At 37.8% G+C, this 27,775-nt stretch overlaps 1 protein-coding gene across 2 annotated transcripts in view; it reads right to left on the bottom strand.

Annotated features, from left to right (window-relative positions):
- Window positions 1-4,272: 4,272 nt before the first annotated feature.
- LOC148358550 (unconventional myosin-Ic-like) overlaps window positions 4,273-27,775 on the bottom strand; it is a 77,488-nt gene continuing 53,985 nt past the window's right edge. For both annotated transcript variants that reach the window (XM_088344962.1, XM_088344961.1), the window contains exons 8-32: window positions 26,975-27,085; window positions 25,528-25,599; window positions 25,302-25,421; window positions 25,002-25,075; window positions 22,623-22,728; window positions 22,257-22,337; window positions 20,298-20,389; window positions 20,115-20,209; window positions 18,602-18,648; window positions 18,439-18,519; window positions 17,994-18,099; window positions 16,779-16,896; window positions 16,004-16,117; window positions 15,804-15,880; window positions 14,406-14,474; window positions 14,248-14,332; window positions 13,788-13,947; window positions 12,662-12,745; window positions 12,478-12,571; window positions 11,341-11,396; window positions 11,135-11,270; window positions 10,996-11,066; window positions 8,997-9,094; window positions 6,616-6,715; window positions 4,273-4,788 (exon numbers count right to left, since the gene is read on the bottom strand). In XM_088344962.1, the coding sequence (XP_088201088.1) occupies window positions 4,762-4,788; window positions 6,616-6,715; window positions 8,997-9,094; window positions 10,996-11,066; window positions 11,135-11,270; window positions 11,341-11,396; window positions 12,478-12,571; window positions 12,662-12,745; window positions 13,788-13,947; window positions 14,248-14,332; window positions 14,406-14,474; window positions 15,804-15,880; window positions 16,004-16,117; window positions 16,779-16,896; window positions 17,994-18,099; window positions 18,439-18,519; window positions 18,602-18,648; window positions 20,115-20,209; window positions 20,298-20,389; window positions 22,257-22,337; window positions 22,623-22,728; window positions 25,002-25,075; window positions 25,302-25,421; window positions 25,528-25,599; window positions 26,975-27,085 (2,274 nt within the window). In that variant the 3' untranslated portion in view covers window positions 4,273-4,761. The remainder of the gene's footprint in view (window positions 4,789-6,615; window positions 6,716-8,996; window positions 9,095-10,995; window positions 11,067-11,134; window positions 11,271-11,340; window positions 11,397-12,477; window positions 12,572-12,661; window positions 12,746-13,787; window positions 13,948-14,247; window positions 14,333-14,405; window positions 14,475-15,803; window positions 15,881-16,003; window positions 16,118-16,778; window positions 16,897-17,993; window positions 18,100-18,438; window positions 18,520-18,601; window positions 18,649-20,114; window positions 20,210-20,297; window positions 20,390-22,256; window positions 22,338-22,622; window positions 22,729-25,001; window positions 25,076-25,301; window positions 25,422-25,527; window positions 25,600-26,974; window positions 27,086-27,775) is intronic.

Raw genomic sequence — 27,775 nt, forward strand, 5'->3', positions numbered from 1 at the left:
GTGCGGCCCCTTCTCAAGGTTTCTTAATTTTGTGCTGAGGTTTTTGAGTTTTTCCTTGCCCTCATGTAGGTTTTAGATCAGGGGATGCTGTAACAAAAGTCTGTACAGCCCTTTTAGACTTATTGTGATTAAGGGCTATACAAATAAATATGACTTGACTTGACTAAACAGAGGAAATTCAGAAACATTCACATCCGTGCACAATTTCATAGTCTCACAAGCAGAATCAGTTCAGAAAAAATCACACATTTTACTGTACATATCAAATTTATTCAACACCTCTTTTAGTATTGCATGTTTCTTAGTGTGCTCTGATAATTATACATAAGTCTGGATCATACAGTAATAGAAGGGACAAAAAGTAAAATTAAAAAAAGAGATTTGTATCAATAAAGCTGTTATACATGTTTGTTTTTTTCATTTAATAAAACAAGAAAAATGTTCCCGGCAGACGTATGAAGATCGTATGACTCACCACTCTTAATATTGCTCTGCAACAAGGCACATTTATGTACTCCAAATGTTTTGTCTCCCAAAATGCTTTACATCACCATTTAAAACAGAACATAAACTGTACAAATCTCCCTCCAAAAATCAAATAAAATCTGATCAAAATAAATTCAAAAACGATACAATAGATAACGATCATAAATCAAACGGTTCTTTGGCTTTTGCATCAAGCAGCTGTCTTAGCGGATTGCACTCGCCTTGGAGTGAAGTCTGCAGAAAAAAAAAACATCGGAAACCATTTTGGGGACCCTCACAAAGCCCTACTTGCAGGTTATTATCCTAAATGCTAGAATTATCAATTTTCTTTGTATCATTTTAAATGCTAAGATTGGCAGAGCGCAACATCGCCTCTGACACAATCAATTTTCTTGTAATTGGATCAAAACTATTCAAGGAAAAGTGACGAAAAACCAGGCAGTCCACTGTTTAAAAAATGTCATCCTGTCTGGCACACGATTTTAAAGAACTCTTAAATTTATCTTAAATCCACTCATTTCCAAACTGTCAGGCACAGTTTCCAGTTGAGACCAAAATTAGGCTGCTTTTGAAGTTAAATTCTCTCCCTGGGCATGTTAGGAGCCTTTGCACTAAGAAATTAACGAGAATTTCACTTTTTTTGTACTCAATCGAGTATAAATATTAATAGACAACAAATTTGGAATCGTAAGTTAGAATAAAAATGGTAAGCATCGTTATTAGGTATGGGCCATTACAAGCTCAACAGGTTACTGAGGCTCTAAGAAGGGAAAGGTTTCAATAATGGTGTCAACACAATCAACATTTGATCGCATCATTGCCATTGATAGGATTCCACGATAAGCCACTTTAATCAATTACTAAGGGCTTCTTTTTGTCCTACTTGTTGGGTGGGAAGGAAGGAGAGAGTGACGTCTTTCTGACGCAATGTTTATGAATCTGCTCTTTTCTCTAAAGTACAAATGGCTTCCAATTCGCCTCCTGAACAACATAAGTGGCAGTCAATTTTAAAAATAGCTCTTAAGTGTTGAAAAAGCTTCTATGCTTAATGCTACTTAATTAAACACTGGTTAGCCGTGCTTTGAAAGGGAAATGTGCGATAATGACAAGGGACGATTGAGTTCTTTATTTTGTTTTTGATTTCATATAATTTAAATTTAATACTATTAACCTTGAGCTATTATTTTGCACAATGTTTTTTTTTTTAAATCCAATTTTAATTATCTTGCGTTTTTTAACTGCATGTGCATTTGGCATGTTTCAATGATAATAAATGTTATTTTATTAGATTTATAATATAATGTACTCATCTTAATGGAAAGAGATAACATTGCCCCGAATAAAACGGTGTACAGACGCTCCCCTACTTACGACCATTCGACTTACGAAAAACGCTAAATACGAACATTTTTTTGGGGATGTTGAAAAATATTCGGACATTGCTGTAAGTTAGATTTTGTGTTGTGTGCGCCTTTGTCCGAGAACAGGATAGCACTGTAATGCTTCTTTGGGCCACGTGGCGCTGTGAGAGGTCACCCAGCATCCACCTCGAAGAAGAAATCTGCTTATACTTCCTTGTTCGTGTAAAAACATACAGTCCAACGTGTACTGTTTCTTTAGTGTGCTAAGAACTTTGACGATTTTATAGTTTAATATTTCTTGCATCCATTCAATATGGTTCCTGAAAAGTGTAATGAAGAGACGAGCCGTTTCTTTTGAAATTGAAGTGGAATAAGAAAGCTCGATGCGGTTGAGAAAATGGTCGGAACGCTTTTTTTCTGCCACTTTTTACCATGGAGGAGGACCTCTTGAAGCGCATCTTCCAAAAGTAAATTAAACTTATCTTTATAGAGCATATTCTTTCATGAAATATTTATTTTTTAGTACAAAACAATACAGGTTACTTATACAAGCCTTAAACATACTTATATAAACCTCAAACATACATTCCATACAAATATAGCACTGAAGCATCTTACAAACCAATTCAACTTATGAACGATCGTCTGGAACGTTCGTAAGTAAGGCAACGTCTGCACATAGTTTTAAAAGTTATTAAAGAACTATGAATTTAAAACTGTGTTTAACCAATGGTTAACATACCACTATGAACTAATTGTGACCCATGTTGTGTTTGGAACATTGCTACGTTTGTGTCTGAAAATGAAAATGTTTTCATAGTAAATAGCAGAAAGACTATTGAAAACTTCAAGGCACAATTTTCAACTCAACAGTCACTTGAGAGCTTCAACTGTAGCAACGCACCTTCCCAAGCTAATTCAACTGAAACCAACACAAACAAAATAATAAGACGGCTAAAAATTATTAGAGCCATACGTTTATGTTAACCTAAATTAACCATTTCATATTGAACTGAGATGAGTACACCGATATTACGGTTTGTCTATTTCAGAGGCACTGTGGTGTCAAATAAAGGCTGCATGTTTAAAAAAGGGTGGCAAGATTGTACAAAGTGGGAAGGATGCAGATGAAGCAGAGAAAGCTTGTAGAACAGCTATATCAAACCTCCAGTCTGCGGGCCAGATTCAGCTAAAATTTTAGAGTATGTCAAAAAAAAGAAGCAAGACTCTAGGTCATTCCTATCATAAGTCATGATATGTCAAAAAAAAGAAGCAAGACTCTAGGTCATTCCTATCATAAGTCATGACTTTTAAAAATAAATACATATCAAATGCTCCTTCCTGCTGCTAGAGGGCAGTAAACGTGTAGAAGAGTTGATGTCCAGTCTGGTTTTATGTTAAAGACAATATTGTGCAGTATTTTCTAAGCTTCAGTAGGCCCAGCCTAGTATTTTGATTTGATGTTATGACCTGTTCACTGCTAAAGCTCTCATTATATATATATTTTTTTATTTATTTCAAAGCAGTATGACAATTAAGGCAACCATATTTTATCCATAGCTCCCACTTGAGTTAATTTGGTTGTGATGTTTGAAGTGAGTTGGTTCAGATGTAAAGCTGCATTTACTCAACAGTTAAACAAATTGTTAACACATTCATGCTAAACATGAAAATCATTTTTTTCCCCATTGTTTGTAAATGAATGGGTTGTTCTGTGATAAAGCATAGTACTGAATATCTAAGCTAAAGATTTGGCATTGAGATTTTTTACTGATCTGGCCCACCTGAGAACAGAAAGTCAGGATTCAGCCCCTGAGCCAACTGAGTTTGACATGCCTGTTGGATGAAGGAGAGCGGAGTGGTAACTAATCTACAGGGTTGGGTAGGGTTACTTTAACTTAATTACTTTCAATTACTTTTGGATTACTCCAATACCAAATATGCTAATAAAAGACAAAAGAAACTAAATATCAATAAAATCACTCAATTTTGTGCAGGCTTGGGGAGTAACAGAATACATGGAATAGCTGTTTAGATTTATTTTCATTTTGTTTCTGTCGCATTTTATGTTAGTTTTGCCGGAGATCAAAGAGATCAAAGCCAGGAGAGAAAGTTTACCACGTATTGTGAGTCATAATTTTATTCATATTTAGTTTATTTTGTCTTTTATTAGCATATTTGGTATTGGAGTAATCCAAAAGTAATTGAAAGTAATCAAGTTAAAGTAACCCTACCCAACCCTGCTAATCTATCACCATTGGGTAAGGCCCAAACATGAGGGAACTGAAATGAAAGTACCGAACTGTATACTCCCATCACAATCCTTTTCCCTTACCTCATTAGCAGGGTTTGAGTCTTACGTCTTTGGAATCTTATCCTTCTCATCCAGCCTCAGTAACACTCAAAGCTCAATGTGCGTTATTGGAATTGTTCATCATCCCTTAGTTTTGTTTCACGAGCAATCAGACTCTCAAAACCATGACAAAAGGCCCTGACAAGAAAAAAACGACTCAGAGAAAAAAAGCATGAAATTATATAAAAGATAACCTGATTTCCCCCACAAAGACACTCTTCTTTTATCGGTTGCCCGGTCATGTTCCCCAAGAAAATCACAAACAAACACAAAAGCTTCTTAGAAAAACACACTGAAATAACAGTTTTTCCTTGGCCTTACCTAGACAATTACAACATTCCGACAGTATCAATCCACCCAAAATATAACACGAACATAAATATATTAGATTAGTATTGCTGAATCGAATATCTTTGAATCGGAAGCGAACGCAACCGTGTAAAAGCTGGCATCTGATTGGCTAGAGAAGAGCGAGGTTTGAGGTCACGTGATTGGAGGGCAGAGGAGTGCTGTGTTTGTGTATGTGTGTGTATTTGTGTTTTGATATCGAGGATCGGATCATCATCTGGAGTTGAGTCTAGGGGCCGTCTGAAAGAAATGAAGATACGCAGGTTATGTTAATATTTGAGTTTGATATTGAGTAAAATCTTGCCAAAACACTATAATAAACTCAGCCCAAAATCACAATGAGACTGTGGTGGGCCGTCAGGGTCAGCAAGGACTCCTGTGGCCTAAAAAATATCGGCATCATGTGATTTAACTATATTTTGCACATCAATACTTAAATAATCCCAAATTATCTGTCAGCTTCCTATTATTTCTCCCTCTGGTTGTGCTGCTTCCAGATGTGTGCTTTCGTATCAAACATTTATCGCATTTGAGCCATTACTTTCCGCCAGGGTCAGAAATCTACCCGTAGATCTTCATAAGCCCTCCTAGGGGTATAACAAGTGACGATGTAACTGTTGGATTAGTCAATTAGATTTCGAGTTGGCGACATCAAAGCCTGCTAGAAGGCGTAAAGAAATGTCATCTAGCGGACGATAATGCACCAAAGTCTAAAATCTTTAAAATTATAATATAATTTATTTTTTCACTCTACAGGGAACGTTTACCTCATCTCATGTTTAATGTCAACCAACTCAGAATCTCCGACAACTGACAACAATATAATAATTAATATATCTATTTTGCAACATCAAATAAACTATGAAATACAAGAAAAACTTTACATTTGTTATGTAAAACACATAATCTCTGATAAACACAGGAAACAAATTTAAATATTTACGAATGTACATAAAAGGAACAAATACAAAACATCTTGAACATTCATATACTCAACAAATTTAAAGTCATCAACATGCAGCAATTAAAATTTGACAGTACAGAAGTTATTTGTATAAAAAAGGTTTATAAAGTACAGTACTTTTAACAATTGCTTGAGCCAGTCAATCAGGTTTGTTCTTTGGTATCAAGGCATAATAATAGTATTAATGTTAATATGAATAATAATCATAATAAAATCCATCCATCCATCCATTATCTGCACTGCTTATCCTCAGTAGGATCGCGGGGATGTTGGAGCACATCCCAGCTATCTTCGGGCAGTGGGCAGAGGACACCCTAAACTGGTTGCCAGCCAATTGCAGGGCACACAGGGACACTCGCTTATTCACATCTCGGGACAATTTGGACTGGCTAATTAACCTGAAATGCATGTTTTTGGAATGTGGGAGGAAACCTACGCAAGCAAGGGGAGAACATGCAAACTCCACACAGGAAAGTTCGATCTCATGACCTCAAAACTGTGCCGCACACGTGTTAACCACTGCGCTGCCGTGCTGCCCATAATAAGAATAATACATCGATTTTTAAAAAAAGTTTCTATTTTGTGGGTTTTGACTATCGCGGGACTTTTTTGAACCACCATCCCTGAGAAAAACGAGTGATAACTGTAGATTAAAAAAATACAAAACGTTTCAAAATCGTGAAACGATGTAATTAATTTCAATTAAGTTTGGTTATCTTCTTAAAAACGTGTCTTTTGTATCTCGAATGAGGACGCTTTTCACACTGCCGGATGGCGAGGTGAGAAATGTAATTCATTACATCGATTATTTGACTTCATATTAAGCCACAGTTTGTTTTCTGTCCAATAATAAGATGGGATTTCCTTTTTACATACTGTATAACACTTTGTTATAAGAATTTGGTTTCATGATTTAATTCTTGGGAAAAGTGATTAGACAGTCAAGGCGATGTGGAACCAAGATAAGCTCCAGCTTTATGCCGTCGGCCCTTTTGTTCTTTCTTTTTTTAATTGTTTCTTAAAGTTGTTGATTTTATATTCATTGTAACCTTTTATGTTTTAATCGTGGGAAAAAAAAATTGTCAAATAAGAATACAACTTACCACAGATAGGTGCCCATTCTTGGCCTTTGCCACCAAAAGCTCCGATCCAGGGGTGAAGTCAATAAACCCTTCTTTACCTTGGCCCACTCTAAATTGGATGCTGACAAAAGGGAATGGGATCAACAGGTCAGATGGATATAAAAGTAAAGGAGGTGATGATTTATATGAGGGTTTTCTAAATTATAGTGTACAGTCATCCATTTATTTAGTAGCCCGCCTCAAAACAAACTATACATTAAAAAAATCTGAAAATTTAGGTGTCCTATTTGACCCCGAACTGTCCTTTCAAACACACGTTAAGAACATTACTGCAACAGATTTTTTCCTTTTTCGCAATTTTGCTGAAATTCGCTCAATGCTGTCTCAGTCGGATGCGGGGATTATAATTCATGCGTTTGTTACTTCCCTTCTCGATTACTGTAATGCACTACTCTCCGGTCTCCCGAAGTCCAAAACGAAGAGCCTTCAGCTGGTACAAAATGCTGCAGCGAGGCTTTTAACTAAGAGAAGAAAGTTTGATCACATTCCCCCGATTTTAGCTAACCTGCATTGGCTCCGTGTCAGCTTAAGATGTGATTTTAAGGTTCTGTTGGTAGTATACAAAATCATGAATGGGCTTGCTCCCTCATATATTTCAGATTTAATTTTCCCCCTATGTTTCGGTCCGGAGCCTTCGCTCTGAAAATGCTGGTCTACTAGTGATCCCTAGAGCCAAGAAGAGATCTGCAGGTTGGAGAGCGTTCTCCATTCGGGCCCCGCAGCCGTGGAACGCTCTGCACACTGAGATTCGATCTGTAACCTCAGTGGAAATGTTTAAATCTAAACTTAAAACACGCTTCTATTCTATAGCTTATGAATACAGTGGAACCTCGGTTTTCGAACGCCTCTCAGTTCGGACAAATCGGTGTTCGACCAAAAATTTAGAGAAATTCTTGCTTCGCTGTTCGGTCAAAAAATCGGACTTCGAACGCCGGTACGCAAGGGTGCGATGCTGAGCGGCGTACGGGTGTTTTAGCCCCTAATTATGCCTCAGAAGAAGGTCGGTGCAAGCAGGACAGGTGAAAAAAGACAAGTTGTTCGTACAACTATTGCCTTTAAGAAAGACATAATAGCTAAATATGAAAGAGGTTTACGAATTTCCAATCTTGCTAGTGAATACAGCATGGCTAAATCTACTATCAGTACGATAGTAAAGAATAAGGAGGCTGTGAAATCGAGTGATGCGGCTAAGGAAGTTAGCGCTATAAGCAAGCAACTGCCGCAAGTTTTGGAAGAGGTTGAAAAACTTTTGATGATTTTTCTCTCCCCACCGTCCACCACAAATTTTCATGCACCCTATAGTCTGTTGCGCCTTGTGTATGAAGAAATCCTATTTATAATCCTTTTTTTTATTTTTACACATTCATGTTAGCGTAATCTTTCGTACGGAAGATTACGATAACGCGAACGTACGATTAGCCTGGCTTAGCTTTGTTTACGTAAAACATTCAGGGTGTTGGAACTGAGCTCCCTTTCCAATGAAGCGCTAGCAACTTTTTGTAGAGACCCGGGTGCTAAATGACGTGTAAACGACCTGATTTTTTTATTTTTACACGTTCATGTTAGCGTAATCTTTCGTACGGAAGATTACGCTAACGCGAATGTACAATTAGCCTTGGTTAGCTTCATGTTAACGTTCATGGTAAACATTCAGGGTGTTGGAACGGATTACAACGATTTTACATTACTTTTAATGGGAAAAACGATTTCGGTGATTGAACAAATCGGTTTTCGAACAGGGTTCTGGAACGGATTATGGTCGAGAACCGAGGTTCCATTGTAACTTATATTTTATGTTGACAATATCTGGGTATTATTTGTTATTGCAATATCCATTGCAGCCTGGTCATCCTGGAAGGGGGATTACCTCATGTGCGGTCCCTTTTCAAGGTTTTGTTTTCCTCATGTTGAGGTTTTTGAGTTTTTCCTTGCCCTCATGTAGGTTTTAGATCAGGGGATGGTGTAATAGTCTGTGGTTTGCAATAATCTGTGGTCTGTGTAGCCCTTTGAGACTCTGTGTGATTAGGGGAGTCACAAATAAACATTACTTGACTTGACTTGACTAGGGCAGGATAAAGGAGGGGATTGTATTTGTCTTATTGTACACTACATGTTTTTATACAGCACTTTTAGTGGAAATATTTTTTTAGTTTGAAAAAAACAAAAAATTATATAAACATGTATATTAAGGGTGGTTACCCTAAAAAAAATAAAATAAATACAATTATATATATATATATATATATATATATATATCCATGTGACAAACTGCGAGCATAAATTGACTGTATTGAATAAAATAAAATGCAAAAAAAGATGATGCCAGTTTATAGCCAGTTTACCTGCCCTGGTTGATGTTGATACTGTTGACTTTATCGGCACATATGGCCAACTTGGTCAAGGTCTCGATGACGTGGTCACTTTGTAGAACCACATCCCCCTGTGGAATTAAAACGTAAATATGAATCTATTGTTAAAGGGACAGTGTGTATTATTTGACCACGAGATGACACTGGAAACAAGTGCCACAAAGCACAAAAAAGAACACAAACTACGGAGAGTCAAGGTGACCAAAATGCACCATTTTACTTCACATCTGTTTGCCCAGCCTTTTTGAGGTTTTTGGGTACCCGTATTATCAAGATGACAGAGAATTATGTCAGCTCCCTTTAGGTAAGGCTCAGGGTATGTGAAATAAAAGATAAATTCTCAACCTTCGAGTGCTTGAAAACCTGTTAGTTTATAGGATAGTTCATGTACCTTTGCGTATTATTCAAATCAATGTTGCTTTTTTAATGAATTAAGTTTTTTTTTTAAACCTCGAGCAAGCACTAAATGATACACTTTCCCTTTAAGCCACGGGGCCAGGAACGTATGGCTTTTTATAAGTACAGGCCTGGAGATTAGCCACACTTTTTACAGGGTTCGTACACCTTTTTCTTGCCCAAATTCAATCACTTTTTGAAGACTATTAAAGCCAATCTTCCATTTCTCTAGGACCATTAAAATAAAAAATCAGGTGTGAATTATGTATTTTTCAGAGCAACATAACCCTTTTTTTGCATGTGCATTTATCAAGGCATACGATTTTTAGATCTTGAGTAAATTGCTGATACATTTCTTTAGAGACAAATCTCTCCCCATACAGGTGTATGATAACAATTACAATAATAAGTAGCCTACATTTTCAGTTGCAGGAAGTTCTTCCCATTACAATTTTCCACTGGAAAATACTACACTCATTTTTTGCATGGCCCATAATAAATGTCTATGATACAAAATCCTTGCACGAGTACAGATTTTATAGTGCCTTGTTTAGTGTAGCATGCACCTGCGCTCTTGGGAATGACCCCTAGAGGGCGATGACGCTTCATGGGACAATGCCGTACAAACTAATGCCTGCTGCAGTTAATCACAACGGAAGGAGAAATACAATGGCAAAGCGAAGCCACCACATAGTAGTTCTAAGCGTCATTTTTAGGCAGACTAGTTGAGAAACAGGGCAAAAATTTCAAGCATTTACAATCACTTCAAAACAACCTTAAAATCAAAGCATTTTCTAGGATTTTAAACACCCGTACAAATCCTGTTTGAATGCATTTGAGCCAGGAGTCCAACACTGTGTTTTTACCACCAGGAACACTGTTGAGGTTTTTTATCTTTAAGGCTCGCAAGAAGAAATTACATTGTGATGGTTTCTGTGTTTCTTGCATCAGAATACACATGTGAGTGTGATCTCAACCTTCTACCATTTCCTGGATATTTTTCAAGCATATAGTTCGCAAAAGTTATGAAAAAACGATGAATGATCAACGATGCACATGAAGACTTCTAAGACGAATGTTTGTAGATTTGAAAGATTTTCATTTATAAAACTGAATGGAGGACGAATAATGACCACTTGATTCGCATGGTTAGACATCTGACCGGGTCTGAAGGTAAATACCAACATATCCTTCTCAGTTGCAGTACTTTGTAACATTTGTACAAAAGAACTCTGTTCTCAACTTGTTTAGAAATCATTAAATGACGGACATAATTAACCTCAATGATCTCAAATGCAGGTGGAAGATATTTATTAATATGGGACTCAGGCTCTGGCATTATTAAGCCTATTCCAAATATTTTGTGAAATTATCAAACGTCACACAGTGATACAGAATGCACTGAAAATTTGCTTTTTGTCTGGAGATCAGGTTTGATGGCTTTGTTGAATTTTGTTTTAAAGTATATGATGTGGCTCTCACTGATAAAAAATATCAATATTTTGCTTTTATGTCTCCAAGTCAAAGGTTTCCGACTCCTGCTTTAAGCATATGGTCCATCATTTGTGCTCACTACCTTCTGTTTGTTGTCGTCGCTGGGCACGTGCAGAACAAACAGGCCATCACTGAGTGAGCTGACAGAGATACCTGAGAAGAAAGTTTCAGTAAACAAAATGGGCCCTGCCAATAGAGTCGTCCCACAGTTGAGCTCTGACCTTTCAGGACATCATAGTCAATGCGTTGCTTAAGTTTGGCATCTTCTACAACAACGGCGCAGTTGGTCGTAAGAAGCAGCTGGCGTGGCCGGGCTTTGTAGCCCTTCCTGTCATACTTTGTGACCGGAACCCCATACTGGAAACAAGTGTAGATTAGTAAGGACTTGTGTAAACGACTAGTCTGTATTGACCTGAACTCAACTAACCTTCAACTTCTCGTTTCCGAGAGCTTGCAAGACCTTGGGGTTTATGTTCTCACCATCTGAATGGAGTGAATGAATCAGGAAGTTACCGTAAATTCTGGACTGTAAGGCACACCTAAAAAACTCAGAAATTTGAAAGTACGCCTTACAACCTGGTGCGCTTTATATACCACAGAATAAATTTGATAAGATTGAAAATGCAGACAGAACTTATGGGTCTGTGTTACCATACTAGGTTTTGAGGTAAAATACCATATTTGAGCATTGATTGTGTAATGATTGATCAAATTGATTAAGATCGCTGACCTAAATTGCCAAAATATTGTATGCAACGGGAATTGAACCAGAGTAGTGGGAGTGCTGATACCTTACCACTGGACCACCAGTGGTACAGATTTCATACGACAAAGCATTAAAGTTCATCCCATTTTTACACTATTTCCACATGATGCCAGAAACACTGTTTGGATAGTGCATTCTGATAGGTGAAACACACTCTTCTTCCGTCCACCCATTTTCTATGTGGCTTATCCTTATTAGGGTCACGGAGGTACTGAAGCAAATCCCAGCTGACTTAGGGCCGTTGGCAGTGGGCAGCTTGAACTGGTTGCCAGCCAGTCGCAGGGCATCTCCCCTCGTCTTCACCAACAAATGATAAAGAATGGAGAAATACTATACAAACTCTTTCACGTAGGCATTCGCATTAAACTGAGTGGTTATTGACGCACAGGTGAAGAGACTGTTTTACCAATCAGAATGCACTGTGCAAATCAGTGTTGCTGGTGCTGTGAGTAAAAATATTGTTATAATTGGATAAGTTCTAATGCCATTTCATATGTCATCTGTACTACTACTGTTCTTGTGGTGCTATGTTGGCGCTATCACTGCCACTCGATTTCAATTGCGGACAATGTTTTGAAACTTTAGCGACACATGAAAGCATTGCATTACACATGGAAGCTCTTACACAGTAGCTCTTACTGTAGACTCAATTTCATGCACCTTATAGTCTGTTGCGCCTTGTGTATGAAAAATATATTAGGGGTGGGCCTTATAATCTAGTGCAAATTATAGTGCGGAAAATACGGTCTATTGATTGTGACATGAGAAAATGTTGAATGTCTGCTTGAACATACTTACCCAATCTAGTGCTGACAAACAACTTGGGCACACTTTGTGGGTAGTTGTCTTTCTTGTCCTTGAATATTTCACTAGCGATCCCCTTCTGCTCCATCTAGACACATCGGGGAGAAAATTGAAGCAGTTGGTTTTAGTTAAAATCCAATATGAAGTGCAACGTAGCAGCTGGCTCAACAAGCCTCACCTGGTGTTTCCATTCAGGGCTGATTTTCTTGCAGTAAATCCACACCATGTTCTGCATACATAGCTTGTGCAAATGTTCGGAAGCCTAAGAATGCATAAGGTTAAATACAGCAAGTTTACAATATTGAATAAAATTAACAAAACAATACTAGGCCTGGGTGATAGGTCAATTTTCGTAGCTTTACCCCAGTTTCCATATGCAACTATTCATCAATTAGCTTCGCCAACAGGACCGCTAGCATTATTAACGCCTAGTTTTGCTCAGGCTAGCAATTACCAGGTAGCACAAATTTCAGACAGTGGGGCTGGAAACTATTTGGTTGCTCATTATCAAGTAAAAGGTGTTTGTCTCCTAAATTTGTAACCTCAAATTTTAATGCATATTTGAATGAAAAAATGTTGGATAACTGTCGCACAATTCAATTTGACTGATTCATATTTTTAAACCTTGATTAAATAAAATCCAACGTTTTTTCCTCTCATTTTAACCGCATACTGGCCGTAAAAATAATTTGATATACAACAAATTGAAGAGAAAAGCTTTGGAAATCTGCAGCCTTATTCAATAAGTTTTAGTTTTCTCGAAATAGAGATAGGATTGATTAATATTTTTAATTATTAAATAAAATCCCAAATTTTTGATTTTCCTGTCACTTTCACCTTACAAATAGGAGGGTTAAAAACGTAAATCAATTTGATTTACTAGAAATTGTAAAAAATATACCGGTACCTTTTTTGCTAAACATTCTCGCCTATCCATAAAAAATAAAACTAATTATCTTGTTGCAATTAAAATAAAAAATAAATTAAAAAAATAAAAATAAATTTAAAAAATGCAATCGACATAACATGCCAGGATAAATCAAAGGTCAAAAATAAAACAGAACAAAGCCTAATTACAATTAAAAATAAATAAATAAATAAATAAATATATATATATATATATTATCATGGTAGGCCTTAATAGATTTGGAATAGAAATGTCTTTATTGTTATTGATAAATAGGTAGTGAACGTTTTCAACCAGATTAAACATGGCACACCAGGTTATACAAGGTAAACATGTATTAAAGACTGAAAAGAGAAGTAAGAGTATTTAAAAGCATTGTGCATGTTTAATTTCCTACCTCTCTGAGAGCCGCTGGTGGTGTTGGCCAGCTTTTGTCCAAAACGTTCTTTGGCAAGTTTCGCCGCAGCTTCATGAGGAAGGAATAACGCACATAATCCAGGAAATATTCATTTTCTGGACAGCGTTCCTTGTGGCGGTAAATGAAGCCTTTGATGAACCTGGAAGTGATAAAAATAGTGATTTGGTTTTGCAGTCCATGGCTGAAATGGAATGTTCATCATAACATTATTTTCAGATAAAATGTGCAAATATGTTTGGAAACCTTTATGTTTGTTAAATAAAAACCCACATTCATCAACATAAAACATTTGACAAAGTCAGAGCTCGAACCTCTCAAAAATCTTTTAAGTTGAAAGGATTTTAGATCAAGTTTCCACAGTACTAATAATTTAATGGACTCCATGAATATGCCATGTGAAGAGTGCACTCATTTCGTTTTTTTGCCATTTTGTTTTTACCTGCGAATTGTGTCAGCAGCCTGGCGCCTACGTTTGGCTTGTCGTCTAGCTAAGACTCCTTTCCACCATGCCTGAATGGCAATTGCTAAAAAACAAGTAGTAAACCGGTTGTTAAATAAGGAAGAAACAAGAGATACCAGGGGAACACAATTCCTTACCTGAAGTTCTAAGTTTTTGGTACTTGGATCTCTGGCTGTATCCTCTCCATCCCGCCTGCAGCATGGTGGCTGTGGGAAGGCACCAAGCAAAAAGCCAAATTTAGTCTAACAAAACTGCATTCACAAGATTCCTAGAATATTCCAAATTTCCTAATATTAGGGCAGGCAATTAATCAAATTGATTTGATTAATTTGCCATTTTAAGAGTCAACAATTTGAAAACTAGCGTAACCTTAAAATTAAGGTTCTAAATTTAACAATTTAATTTGATTTATTCAAAGCTGATGCCAAATATCAAACAATTATTTAATGAAATCAACAAATGAATTGTACCATTTAAACAAGTAAGGCAAAAACTATGAACAGCTATTTATTGCGTAAGCTAGGTGTGCTAGGTTTGACCTAAAACTACCTTATATTGTCTAATAATTTTGTGCAGACTTTTTGAATGAACCTATGTAGAGAAGGGTACTATGATTTATTGTTTAAAAACAATTAAAATTGTAATCGTCCTCATGCATGAAAGCAAGATCTTATTTTTTTAATATGCAGGTGGACACTTTCAAATTGTGTCTAATGTATAACAACATTGTTGTAGGGAAGAACATAGTTATGGTGAAAAAGTACAGACGCTCCCCTACTTAAGACCATTCCACTTACGAAAAACGGTAGATACGAACATTTTTGGGGGGGATTTTTAAAAATATCCGGACATAAGATTGTAAGATTTTGTATAGTGTGCACCTTTTCCAGAGTACAGGACATTGCTGTAGTGCTTCTTTCCGCCGCTACCGGCGTGTGGCGCTGTGAGAGGTCACCCAGCATTCACCCCGAAGAAGAAATCCGCTTCCTCTTTCTAGTTCATGTGTAAACATTCTATACTGTATCTCCAGCGCACCAAGAACTTTGACATTCTTATTTTTTAATATCTCTTGCATCCATTCAATATGTTTGTTGTGAAGAGTAAAGAAGAGGCGAGCCGTTTCATTTGACATCAAAGTGTAAAATGGAAGCTTGATGCTGTTGAGAAAATGGTTGGATCGCTCTTTTTCGGCCACATTTTATCACGGAGGAGGAAGTTGCCTAACTCTTGAAGCTCATCTCCCAAAAGTAAGTTAAACTTAAGTTAATTTATCCTAAAAAAAGCATATTATTTTATGATTTTTTTTTTTTAGTACAAAATAATACAGGTTACTTGTACAAACCTTAAACACACAAAATATGCCACTGAAGCAACTTACGAACAATTTCAACTTACCAACGATCATCCGGAACCTATCTCGTTTGTAAGTAAGGAAGCGTCTGTACCTTTAAATAATTTTAATAGTACACTCTTGTGAAATGTGCCGTAATGTAATGGCTTTTTGCATAAGAGCAGGAATGAGAAAGTATGCTCACCAAGACTATGCTTTCTTGTTTCCAGGGCTTCCTCAGTGGCAAACAAGGTCTTTGGGAAACGAATGAAAATTTTTGATCTGCAAAAGTAGGATAAAAATGAATTTAGTAAATCCCTACAAGCTTTACATAGAAATAATGATCTACATATCTAAATATGTCGTTTGCTTTCTTGTACATGTGTTTTGCATTGGTGCTATCACCTTCCCAGTTTGTAGTCTTCGGGCTTGTATCCAAGATGCTTGACCAAAACAGCGACTCCATCAGACAGTTTACCGTTCCAATTTGGCCAAGTCTCTGGGCAGAGGGACTTGTACCTACACCAAGTCAAATAATTCATGAGTGCAGCTGACAACAAAATCAGTACAATATTCCATCGTCATTTCACGGTTCGACTTTTGTGTCCTCAGTGCATCGAGGATTTTCTCTTTTAATAGGTTCCACTGATTAACACATATTGCACGGAATTACAGCATCACTTTACAAGCGCCAATACACTTAAAGCAATCGGAGAACTGCCTTCTGTTTCCTGGGCACTGATTGGCAGAGGGGAAGCAGAATCCTGATAGAATTACTTTCTATGTTTTTATGTGTTGCACAATAAACAAACAAAATCAATTGTTTGTCTGCAAAGCACAAATGTTGGGTAATTTGATTTGGTACGTGTCGTTTGTCATCCTTTCCCTGAACTTCCAAAAAGTAGTTGATTGATATAATTTAGCAACCACACCACCGGATTTTGTCCCACTTTGTTCATGTACACCAGGGTTACAGAGTTTACTGCAGGAATCCCTGCACTAATTCATGAATCAAACTAGATTTTTAACTCTCGAGAACACACAATGGGCTCTTGTTTTTTGATTGTATGTGCCTGAATTAAGATTTCATGTATAATCGAGTATCTGTTTTAGTACAAAATTGGTAGCATGTGAAAAATGTGTATCCTGGAGATAAAAAAATAGAAAAATGTCTTATTACCTCTGTAGGAAGACCTCATAGCGCCGTCTGTAGGCAAAGCCGGCTCGCCTCACCCTCAGATTCTCCATCAGCCCCAGATACTTGACCTGGTGACGAATCAGAACGTCGTCAAAGCGACCTGGCAACAAGAGGAAGGGGATTGAGCGGTTAGAGTCAGGTCACAAGAAGTGAGTCTGGGGAAAAAAATCCCTGCTAAAACAAATAAAATGCAAACAGCTGTAGGAGTAACAAGGACTGTGAACAAACAAAAGGACAGCTGTAGTTGGAAACAAAGGCCAGCGTAGTGACTTTACTCCTTGGTCAGTAACGTGCTGATAAACAAACAGCTTTTTCTCTGAATTAGCATAAACACAAGATTAAAATGACGTTGATAAATAAAATATCTTGTGGAAGCTGTTAAGCTGATTGTGCTTTGTTTACAAGAACAGTCAACTGAAGCAGACATAATACTTTTGAGTCTTTAAACTTATTGTACTACAGTCCAACACAAAACTTTAAACCCCATCACTGCAATGCAGCCCATGAACAATAGTGATCAAAAGTCAGGAGACACATTCTCGCTTTTTGGCAAGATAAACAGCATCAACAATTCTAGATGGTATTTAACAATGCCTCTTATTTTCTTTGTTTCTAAACAAACACTAAAACAAAATTATTTTGAATCTGTTTAATGCAACTAACAAACACTGTTGTATTTTGTATATATATAAAATACATTTGCGTTTGCATATCTAGAATATAAATGGCTTATTTAAGACACACACTATGGCTAGTGGACATATAAGTAAGAGCCAACATCCACAAATGTGTGTCCCAACGCATATACATAAATTGGGACCTTCTACAAAGTAACGTTTAGTATATTGTAGAGTTTATATATTTAAAAAAATACTTTCAACATTCTGGGTTGCAAATATGTGAGTATTTTTCAAGTAACCGCTTAAATCTCTTTGGCAATAGTTTACTACCTTATATTTTCTGACTTTTGTTTAAGTACAGCCCTGATTTAGAAAAATCAGAGGGTTATAATAATTCAGAAATGACTCATATATACACATGTATATATATATAAGATATATACATCCTCGTACACAGAGTTCACAGTCACAGTTCACGATGAAATAATCTGTGAACTGTGACCGTGAACTTATTATCATTTAAAATCCAATATTTTATTCAGACTGTAACTATAAAAAGCAATCTAAGACTTCTTACTTGCTTGTTTGGAGTCATTGGGCTTGATACAGCGGACATATGATGGTTCCTTGGACATGAGGATTTCCATGAGTTTTGCCAGGCTAGCCTTGAACTGGGTTGCTGCCTGAAGAGGCAGATAAAAACAACACCGACAACGGATTAGAAATATGAATCCGATTGGACAGGAGGAGTTGAGGAAAAATAATACAAGCAAATGGAAGCAGGGGGAGTCCACACACAGTGACACCAAGGAGTGGTGACGTAAAGAGTGAACATTGGCGAATGTGGAGTCAGAAACAGTAGCCTGTTCACGCCAACGTGGGTTTATGAGAAAGCCATTCATCAGCAAGTGGCGGTTACTGAGAATCCCCATTACATTGCCCACCCAATACTGAGGGAACAAATTGCTGCTTGTTTTGTGGTGGGAAAGTATGCTCGTACACGTGAGAATAAAGCATGTTACCGTATCTGGACGTTTCTTGTCACTCAGCTCGTCCCGGTCGAAACACTGGTTCAGGATTTTGTTTTCTGACATGCACATAATCTTTGAATAGAAAACCATTTGAAATAATAAATTAGACACAAACAAAATTAAACATTGTCGCTGGTTTGTCATTGAATCACACCTCTTTCAAGTTTCTGAAGAGCAGATCATTGTTCTTGTCCAGAAAACCTAAAAACAGGAAACATTTATACTGTAATTCAAATTGATCAATTGACTGCTAACGTATAATTTTTTTGCTTAAGCTATTTTACACGACAACTATTGAATAAAACTTCATACAAGTCACTTCTGTTTTGAATGGACTGAACTCATACAATGCTCTTTATTACATATTGACAATTTCATAATCCACTTGTCATAATAATTTAGGGTCAACAGCTGTACTAGAGGCAGGCAGACATTCTGGACTAGGTGTGGGCAAACTAAAGCCGGCGGGCCACAAACTGCCAGTCGGACTTTTCTGAACATTTTTTTGTTTTAAGTACTTCAAATAAAACATACAAATATACAGAGTGTTTCAAAAAAAATACCCTCTGAATATTAATTATTCATTATTATAATAAATATATGTAATTCCCTGTATTAACTCACAAGCAGATACATTGTATGTATAAATAAAAATAAATAGTAACCTGTTAAGATTGTTTTTCCAAAATATGCTTCAGTGAGTTTGGCAGGAGCTGGATTACTGACTTGGCATATGCTGTGTCTTAGGCGATGTGCATATTGAACATTTGTGAAATAATTCCCAGAATCCACATGCTTTTGAATTCCTCATTCTTTGGAAGAATAAATCTTGTCTTGTCTGCTTTAATTCTGAGTGTTTCAAAAATCTATCTACCCTGGTCATATCCCTTGAGAGGGGTGACCGACAGCAAAACAAACACATACAAAAACAAAGAAAATAAAAAAGAGAAAAAGTAGCAAAATAATACACACAAAAATTTTTGGACCATGGCCAACCCAAATGCCCAAACACCCAAGCAAGTTAAGCACCTCGGCACCCAAGTCGGTCATGCTTTCGACCCTCCAGATGAAACGGCACACAAGAAAGCGGCCATGTCACTTGGGGCAGGGTGAAACAACACACTCTTCTGTTCAACAGCAGTACCCGACAGATTTCGCTGGTTTACCCCTGCCGCATCATACGGGTGCCCTGCCCATCCCTTAGAACACGTCTAAACATCCCACTATCCTTTTACAACACCTCTCCACTCATTCCTATCACCAACAAGAGCTCTAGCTTCCACTGTATTTATGTTTCAAAACCAATTGGATGAAACACTCCATTTGCAGACAAATATAAAATGAAGTACAACATGTACATATATTTATTCATAACTACATATTAAAAAAATGATTTTTTTTTCTTCATTCATCTACATATTCTGAATTGGCAAATACATGAAAATGAATTTAATCAAACCAGATTTTTTTTCTTCTGGCCTACCTCCCAAAATGTTTAAGGTGATTTGGCCTGCCACTTAAAGAATTTGCCCACCCCTTTCTAAACTGCTCTCCTACCAATTAAAGGTCAAATGTAAAAGTATAGTTAGGGTTACCTGTAAAATGTATAGTGCTTTTTAAGGTTACATTGTATCCGTCCCCCGAAAGCTGACCATAGGTGAATGTACCGTTAACATTGTAGTTGACCTCCCCGGCGTAATGCAACAGTCGGAATTCCTCACGACCCATTATCTTCCGCGTCTTTGCATCAGCAAGCTTGTGACTGCAAGAAGACCATGCATGTATAGAAATGCAATATACAAAAGCAATTAAACAATCGGGATGCCAAAAAGAGCAGGAACAGAACTGACGTGACAAAGTGTGGATGCCCTCCCACGGTGTTTTCTAGCTTCTCCAGGAAGGTGAGGTCGCTGGCATCTCCAGGTCGTAAACATTCTTCATCCTGTCATGGGAGTGAAATAAAAACATCGAATGATAAGTATTGTAATCACAGCATATAAGTGGAATCCTAATTAGTACATCTTGCTGTTGGTTAAATCTTTTAAAAGGGACAATATAGAATTAGTTTTGGATATTGTCTTTAAATGAAAAAGGATTTTGGTTTCCTTATGTTTCTGGGAAGAGCCAATCAGTATTTTTGCCCCATGAGACATAACAGTAAAGCCAAATCACATAATAACCCCAACTTAAGTTTCTCAACTACTCACCTTTTGCACTGAGTTATGGTTTCCATGTTCATATAATAGTCAAACGATTGGCAGCACTGCTAATTCACAGCCAAAAGGTAAAAGGTGATTGATTGCTATTAAAATATGCAAACTGAGGTGGTCAAACCCTGTTTAGCTAAGCTGAAAGCTGAAATACCAAAGTATAATTTGACATGTTTATAAGTGCTGTCTCCACTAATGGCTTTATTTGCCTTCTCACTCTGAGAAGGTAGCACTCTTACCTTGCTGTAACTGTTAAGCTCCCTCAGAACTCATCATGGTCACAACAAACACATTTTGCATATGCTACACTACTATCCCCCACCAAAAACAAGTTGTTTTACTGTATTTTCAGGACTAGAAGGCACACATAGAAGTCTCCGATTTTCTTCAAATTGTGCGGTGCGCTCTATCGTACAATGCGCCCTGTCTGTGATGTAGAGTTGCAAACATAGACCAGGTCGGTGGCCTCAGGTTTGGAGGCCCCAGGATTGGGAGGTCACAGGTTCGAGCCTTCGCCAAGTCATGGACTTGCAACATTTTGGGGTGAACTCCGATGGAGTAGTGAGATCATTCACATTTTATTAAATGCGATCTAAATATAGGCTTAAAACAAACTTATATTCTATAGCTTATAAATTACTTATATTTCATGTTGGTCATACTGAAAGGGTATTACCTTATGTGCGCTCCCTTCTCAAGGTTTCTTCATTTTCCTCAAGTTGAGGTTTTTAGTTTTTCCTTGCTCTCACGAGGTTTTAGATCAGGGTTGGTTTAATGATGCTCTGTCGTTTACAATAACCTTTGGTCTGTGTGAGACTTCCTGTGATTAATCACTATACAAATGAACATCACTTGACTTGACTGACTTCTATGCATCTCCCGTGTGATCGTTGCAAGAGGACATGTGACGTCACACGCAATGCGTCCATTGTTTAAGGAAGTACTCATGCATGATAACGTCGAGCACATCTAGCAATTTGAAAGTTGATGTTTTGGTGCTTTCGTTTCATGAAACGGTGTCATTTTTCCATTCCGACCAGGACTACAGTGCCTCAGAAGCTTCCGCCGAATTGTAATGTAAATAATGGATCGTCGTCACTTGGGATAACCTGTCTGCCGGGGCTGTTGTTCAGGCTTTTGCAAAAGCCGGCATTATTACTGAGGAGCTGCACGGCACGGAAAGTGACTCTTTAAGTGAAGAAAGTGAACCTTTTAATGGAGATTTAGTAAATCTGTTCTGGTAAGAAAGAGAGGACGAGGATTTTGACGGTTTTGTTTGATATGGAGTACCGGTAAAAAAATGTGAGTGCCAATAACTGCTTTTTTTTTTTGTTTAGTTTTATCTATGTGTTTTTTTAGTATTGATACTTAGATAAAGCACAACAAAACTCAGTTTTGCTTTTGTTGTATTTTTAAATACGCACACTTGTATGCTTGTCTGTGTTGTTGTAACAAGGCCGCAGCAGTGAGCACCTGCGCCCTATCGTGCGTGCAATGTGTTGAATACACAAATAGAACCAAGTGCGGGGACTGTGCCATTTAACACTGTGCGTCCTATGGTCGTGAAAATACGGTACGTTATTCTTGTTTTTTTCTTACCAGAATTGAAATGATGCCTTTGAACTTCTCCTCCACCAGGTCACAGATGATCTTGTTGTTAAAGTACTGCACTGGTTCCCACTAGAAATAAAAAAATCATTGTCTTTTATCTTTGAGTGCACCAATTTGACAAATTGAAAGGAGAGAAAAAACATGGAGCAAACCAAATTTTGTCAGGTGACAATACCCTCAAACAGTTTGAGAGAAAGACCAGCTACATTCAATATTACAAAATAAACCAATACAAATAAAAGCATTTTTGGAATGACTATTGCGGGTGTAAACTCAATTGAGCGTGCATAAGAACAGAAATCAAGTGTCAAATATGTCTGTGTGCATTTGTAATGGACGGGAATGGGGACGGACCGTGATGCCCTCGGCTTCGTACTCCTCCTGCTCCGACTTGAGGGTGAGCTCGATGAAGAGCTGCTGTAACTTCTCATTACAGTAGTTGATGCAAAACTGCTCAAAACTGCAACATATAAGCGACAAATCCAAAAATTATTAAATGTTATTAATAATAAAGTTAGAACTTATAATTAAACTACATCATATAAATTCAGTAAATTTATTTTCTAATCCACCAATATTCGACTAACTCAGTGAATAGACATATTTACATTTTTACTTAATTTGCTCATTTCATTTTTTTCTTATTTTACCAGAGTGTTCATATGTTTTTGTTGTTAAATGCAGGAAATACTGATGAAAACGGGCAAAATTATCCAACATGGTAAATTGAGATATTTTCAATAAGAACAATACCTAATACAAACAAAATGTTGCTAAAGGCTTTTGCATTGAGATCAGGGGACCCTGGTTAACATAACCCTAAAACAATTTACGATCGACCATAAAGGATTGATACCTCTCGTTATTTAATGTGCTGCAGGGAGTCATTAGTGACGTGACCAATGTTAATAAAAGGGATAGTGTGTATAATTTAACACCTCTAGGAGTAAAAAAACTTGATTCATTGAAAAAAAAACTATTGATTTGAATAATAAGCAAAAATACATAAACCATAATGAAAAAAAATGTTCCTATAACGTTCTTTAAAATGTAGGGAAATAATCACCGCAAGTGCTACTAAAATTGAGTAGTCTTAGTTGGAACACACAGAAATAGAAGGTTTTTATTCTCGCCTGAATTCTTGTGCAATCCCACGCCTGGGACAATAGCATGAAAATGTACCTGAGGCGTGTTCAGGAGAGTGAGCGATTGCTATCGCTAGCTATCGCTAGCTTCTGAACGGCCAATGATTATTGAGCGCTCGCGTGCCCGAGTAATCACGGGAGAAAGACCGCTTACTTTGATTTCCAACATGGCGTCGACAGTGCTGAACATGGAGGATCTCACCCTGACGAGTGCTGTTGGCGATGTAATATATCGTCTTACATTGCCTGGTAATGTTTGTGAACAATGCAAGACAGGTATGACCCTTCCACTGCGTTTAGGATAACCTTAACTGTGTCAATATGCGAACTGTCGCTCATATCAGCCAACTCGCTCAAAGCAAGCTGTAGAACGAAATCCATTGTACTGTCGTCGGCCATTTTGGATCAGTAAGGCAATCACAGTGAGCGATTACAAAACGTTCAGCAGTGCGCGGCAAGCGATTAACAAGCGACTACATGTCTGATTACTCTCCTGAACACGCCTCTGGTCCCAGTTCGAATTTGATCACAATCTGCAAAACACTCAACATTGTATTTTACTCATTTTTCTAAAGGTATGTCAAAGACAGTAGCTCAGGAGGTAGAGCGCTCGTCTTGGGATCAAGGGATCCCAGTTCGAATCCCGGCTCGTCCGTGTTACATATCGAAGTGTCCTTGGGTAAGACACTGAACCCCTAATACCCCCAATAAGCAGGTTAGCGCCTTACATGGCTGCAAGGCCGCTATTGGGAAATGTGGAGCACATTGTAAAGCGCTTTGGGAAGTCTTGACTTGAAAAGCGCTATATAAATGCAGATCATTTCATTTCATTTTCAAAAATGCTCATTTAGGGACAACCAGTTTACAGCCCTAGAAACTTTGCAACGGTGTATTTTACTTTGGCCAATTTTTAAACACTGTTAAAGTTGTAAATGTTTGGCTTCTCTTTCCAGAACCAGAGCCATGACTGTGCACACTTGTACGTGACAATAGTGGGTAAAAATGGATCCCAGGCTGCATTTACACACGTTTATTTTTGGCTCTGATGTAAAAAACAGTTTGTAAAATTACATAGAATTACGTTTGGAATTTCATTGGCTAAACAATGTGCTTATCAACAATTGAATCAGTCACCATTTCACAATTTGACGAGTGTTTTTTTTAAAGGGGAGCTGTGGAGCAAAACAAACTGTTTAAAACAAGGATCGTCAAATGATGCAGGAATGCTCTTAGGCTGATTTTTTGTTTTTAACCGTTGGCATTATTGTGTATTTTGGAGTAAACATTTTACAAGGTTGGATTCACTTGAGTCTCGAGAATGTAAGCAGACCATGTTTGCGGGAAATCGTGTCATGAGTAGAATTTCACAGCACTCTTGTAGTTTTCACAATCCGAAGAAGGGAATTAAAGTCTCAATATCATGTCCCTATATTCACGGTCCTTCTTTGGTGGTTTAGCTCGATGTCATATCCATGACACTACAGTTACACTACCGACTTCAGCGACATCTAGTGGTCAAATAATACATAGTGTCTCTTTAAAACCCTTTGGGTAGCAAACTACTTCATTACACTAAGAATTGATTTACCTATTGTGCTGGAAGACTTCAAAGCCATAGATATCCAGAAGCCCGATGACAGAGTAGTGCTTGTAAGAGTCATCCTGTAACACACAAAAGGCCTCTAACATGTTGCCACAATTCTTGACATATTTTCCAGATTTTATCTTATTGTTCTTCAGGAGTTTAAGTCTTTTTTATTGACTTTGGAAAGAATTACCACAAGGTGGCACTCTAGTTTAAAAATGAACAAAATGCAAATTGTGCAAATCAGATTGAGTCAAGCTAGAATAGTTTGTGTGCAATTTAAGTGTACATGCTTATATGCACCGTGTATGCCAGTGAAGTGTTGATCTTGTTGACGAGCCAGGTAAACGTGCGTCCATACACAGCTTTGGCCAAAGCATCTCGAGCTGAGGATGCCTGTTCTAGGTTCAAAGGGCTTATCAGCTGTTAGGGGAAACATGCAAAAATACATTAAACCCATCGATTGTGTGTACATAAATAGAAATCTGATCACACACCTGTTCTACAATGAGTGTGCATCTAATCCTACCTCTTCTCCCTTGGCGATAATTTTTTTGTGTGTAAGTGCCTCCGTCAGCACGGCCCCATTTACTCCTAACAACTGGAAAGACATAACGTCATTCATTAGCAGACACAAAGGCTAGGTCGATACACAAGTGACATCATATGACAGATATTTGTTCAATTTGGTGGCTTTAGAAACATATCAGACTGAATGAAGTACGAATGCTTCCAATATTAGGCACCAAAGATTTCTGTGCCGAAAAAGACCATAAATGCATTTTCGGTTTGGCGTCACATCTAAGGTGAGGCGAGCTGTGCAAGGCGTGCTTTCACTCAAAGGGAGTTAAAGCACAATGAGGCGGCTTATTTTTTATTGTGCATGCGGAAAGGAAGGAGATAGAGATAACTTTTAAAACTAGAGCTCTGCCTAGCTTTGACGAACAAGACATTTTCTCAGAAGTTCGAGAGCATTCTCCATTCGGGCCCCGGTGCTTTGGAATGCTCTGCTGAGATTCGATCTCCAACCTCAGTGGAACTGTTTTAATCTAGGCTTAAAACACATTTATATTTTATAGCTTATGAAAGACCTATATTTCATGTTGACGATATCTATGTATTATTTGTTATTGCAACATCCGTTGCAGCCTGGTCATACTGGAAGGGGGATTACCCCATGTGCGGTCTCTTGTCAAGGTTTCTTCGTTTTCCTCATGTTGAGGTTTTTGAGTTCTCCCTTGCCCTCATGTAGGTTTTAGATCAGGGGATGGTGTAATAATAATGTGTGGTTTGCAATAATCTGTGGTCTATGCAGCCCTTTGAGACTCTTTGTGATTAAGGGCTGGACAATTAAACATGACTTGACTCTAAGCGTCATTACCCCCTATACGTCGCACCCAGAACAGAGACCAAGATGCCGAGTCCTGGAGGTATTAGAAAAATGGTTACGATAGTGCTTGAATTTGTCCATGAAAAAGGTGTACGTACCCTGTTCGTTGCTTATTTAATACTCTATTTTATTGCAGGCTCAAGTGGTCAGTACATTAGTATGTGCAGATGAAGCTATCAAATGATGTATATGCAAAATACAGCCGGACAGAATGTTGATCTAAAGACCTGGAGATGAATAGTAGCTTCTTCATGAGCAAGCGAGGCCCCTGGAGGATGCCCTCTCATTACAATTAAGGCCGCTGGTCTACTAGTGATCCCAAGAGCGAAGAAGAGCTCCTCGTGTGTTTGAGTTTTTCTTTGCCCTCATGTAGGTTTTCGATCAGGGGATGGTGTTATTATAGTGTGGTTTGCAATCATCTGTGGCCTGTGCAGCCCTTTGAGACTCCTTGTGATTAATAACATGACTTGACTATTTATGACACAATTATTTTATAGCAAACTATCTTTGTTAGATTAGTTCAAAAAAGCCCAGGTCTCAATATTTAACAAAGTGGTAAAGAACATTCTTTTTTACAGTGTCTTACCCTTGCCAAGTACTTTATCTGTGTGTCAGAAGTGATGCAGGCAATGCCGTCTTCACCGCCATACTGAACATTCCCCAAGTGAAGCACGCTGGCGATTATGTTCAGCAACTCCTAGACAGAAATGATACGTATCTTTAGGGGAATGTGGAGGATGCATTGAGAAACAAATATGGGACATTAGAAAGACTGTTTTCTTGAAAAAATATTTTGCTACGCATGTTACATAGAAACTCATAACTTATGTGCAACCCCCTCAAGATTAATATTTTACCAGATTTATGTCCCCACAGCAGAAGATATTGCAGTTTCATTTTCCCTCCCTCTTTTTAAAATGTGTTTTTTTTGCAGTGACTGCACACAAGCCCAGACCCATTAACTGGTCAGAACTCTCTCACCGAACAAAACTTGTCATTTAAAAAAGCATTGCCACACAGTTTCTGTGGATGACTGAAATATTGATCGTTTGCACATGACATCACGTTGGCTTCCCTGGCAGAATGAGAGCCATGACAGACGGCAGAAGCACTTGAGAGCACAACAGTCTAATCCACAGTTGAGTTGAAACAAATACCAATAACTAGAAAAGAGAAATATAACCACGACTTTTTACGATGGTGATTTCTTGCGGTGCAAACCAGCAAGGTCCAAACCAAATTTGGCATTTTATCGTATGCCTTTTGAAGAAGACAGAAGACGGCGATATTTATCTACAATCAAACAGAGGCACTGGCAGCCCTCAAAGTACTCCAGGATTTACAGCAAGCATTTTTTACAAAGTAAAACGGCCTGGAGAGAGATGGG

Source organism: Urocampus carinirostris, chromosome 10 (genome assembly GCF_059441175.1).
Source record: "Urocampus carinirostris isolate Australia breed hairy pipefish chromosome 10, RoL_Ucar_1.0, whole genome shotgun sequence".
Classification (NCBI taxonomy): domain Eukaryota; kingdom Metazoa; phylum Chordata; class Actinopteri; order Syngnathiformes; family Syngnathidae; genus Urocampus; species Urocampus carinirostris.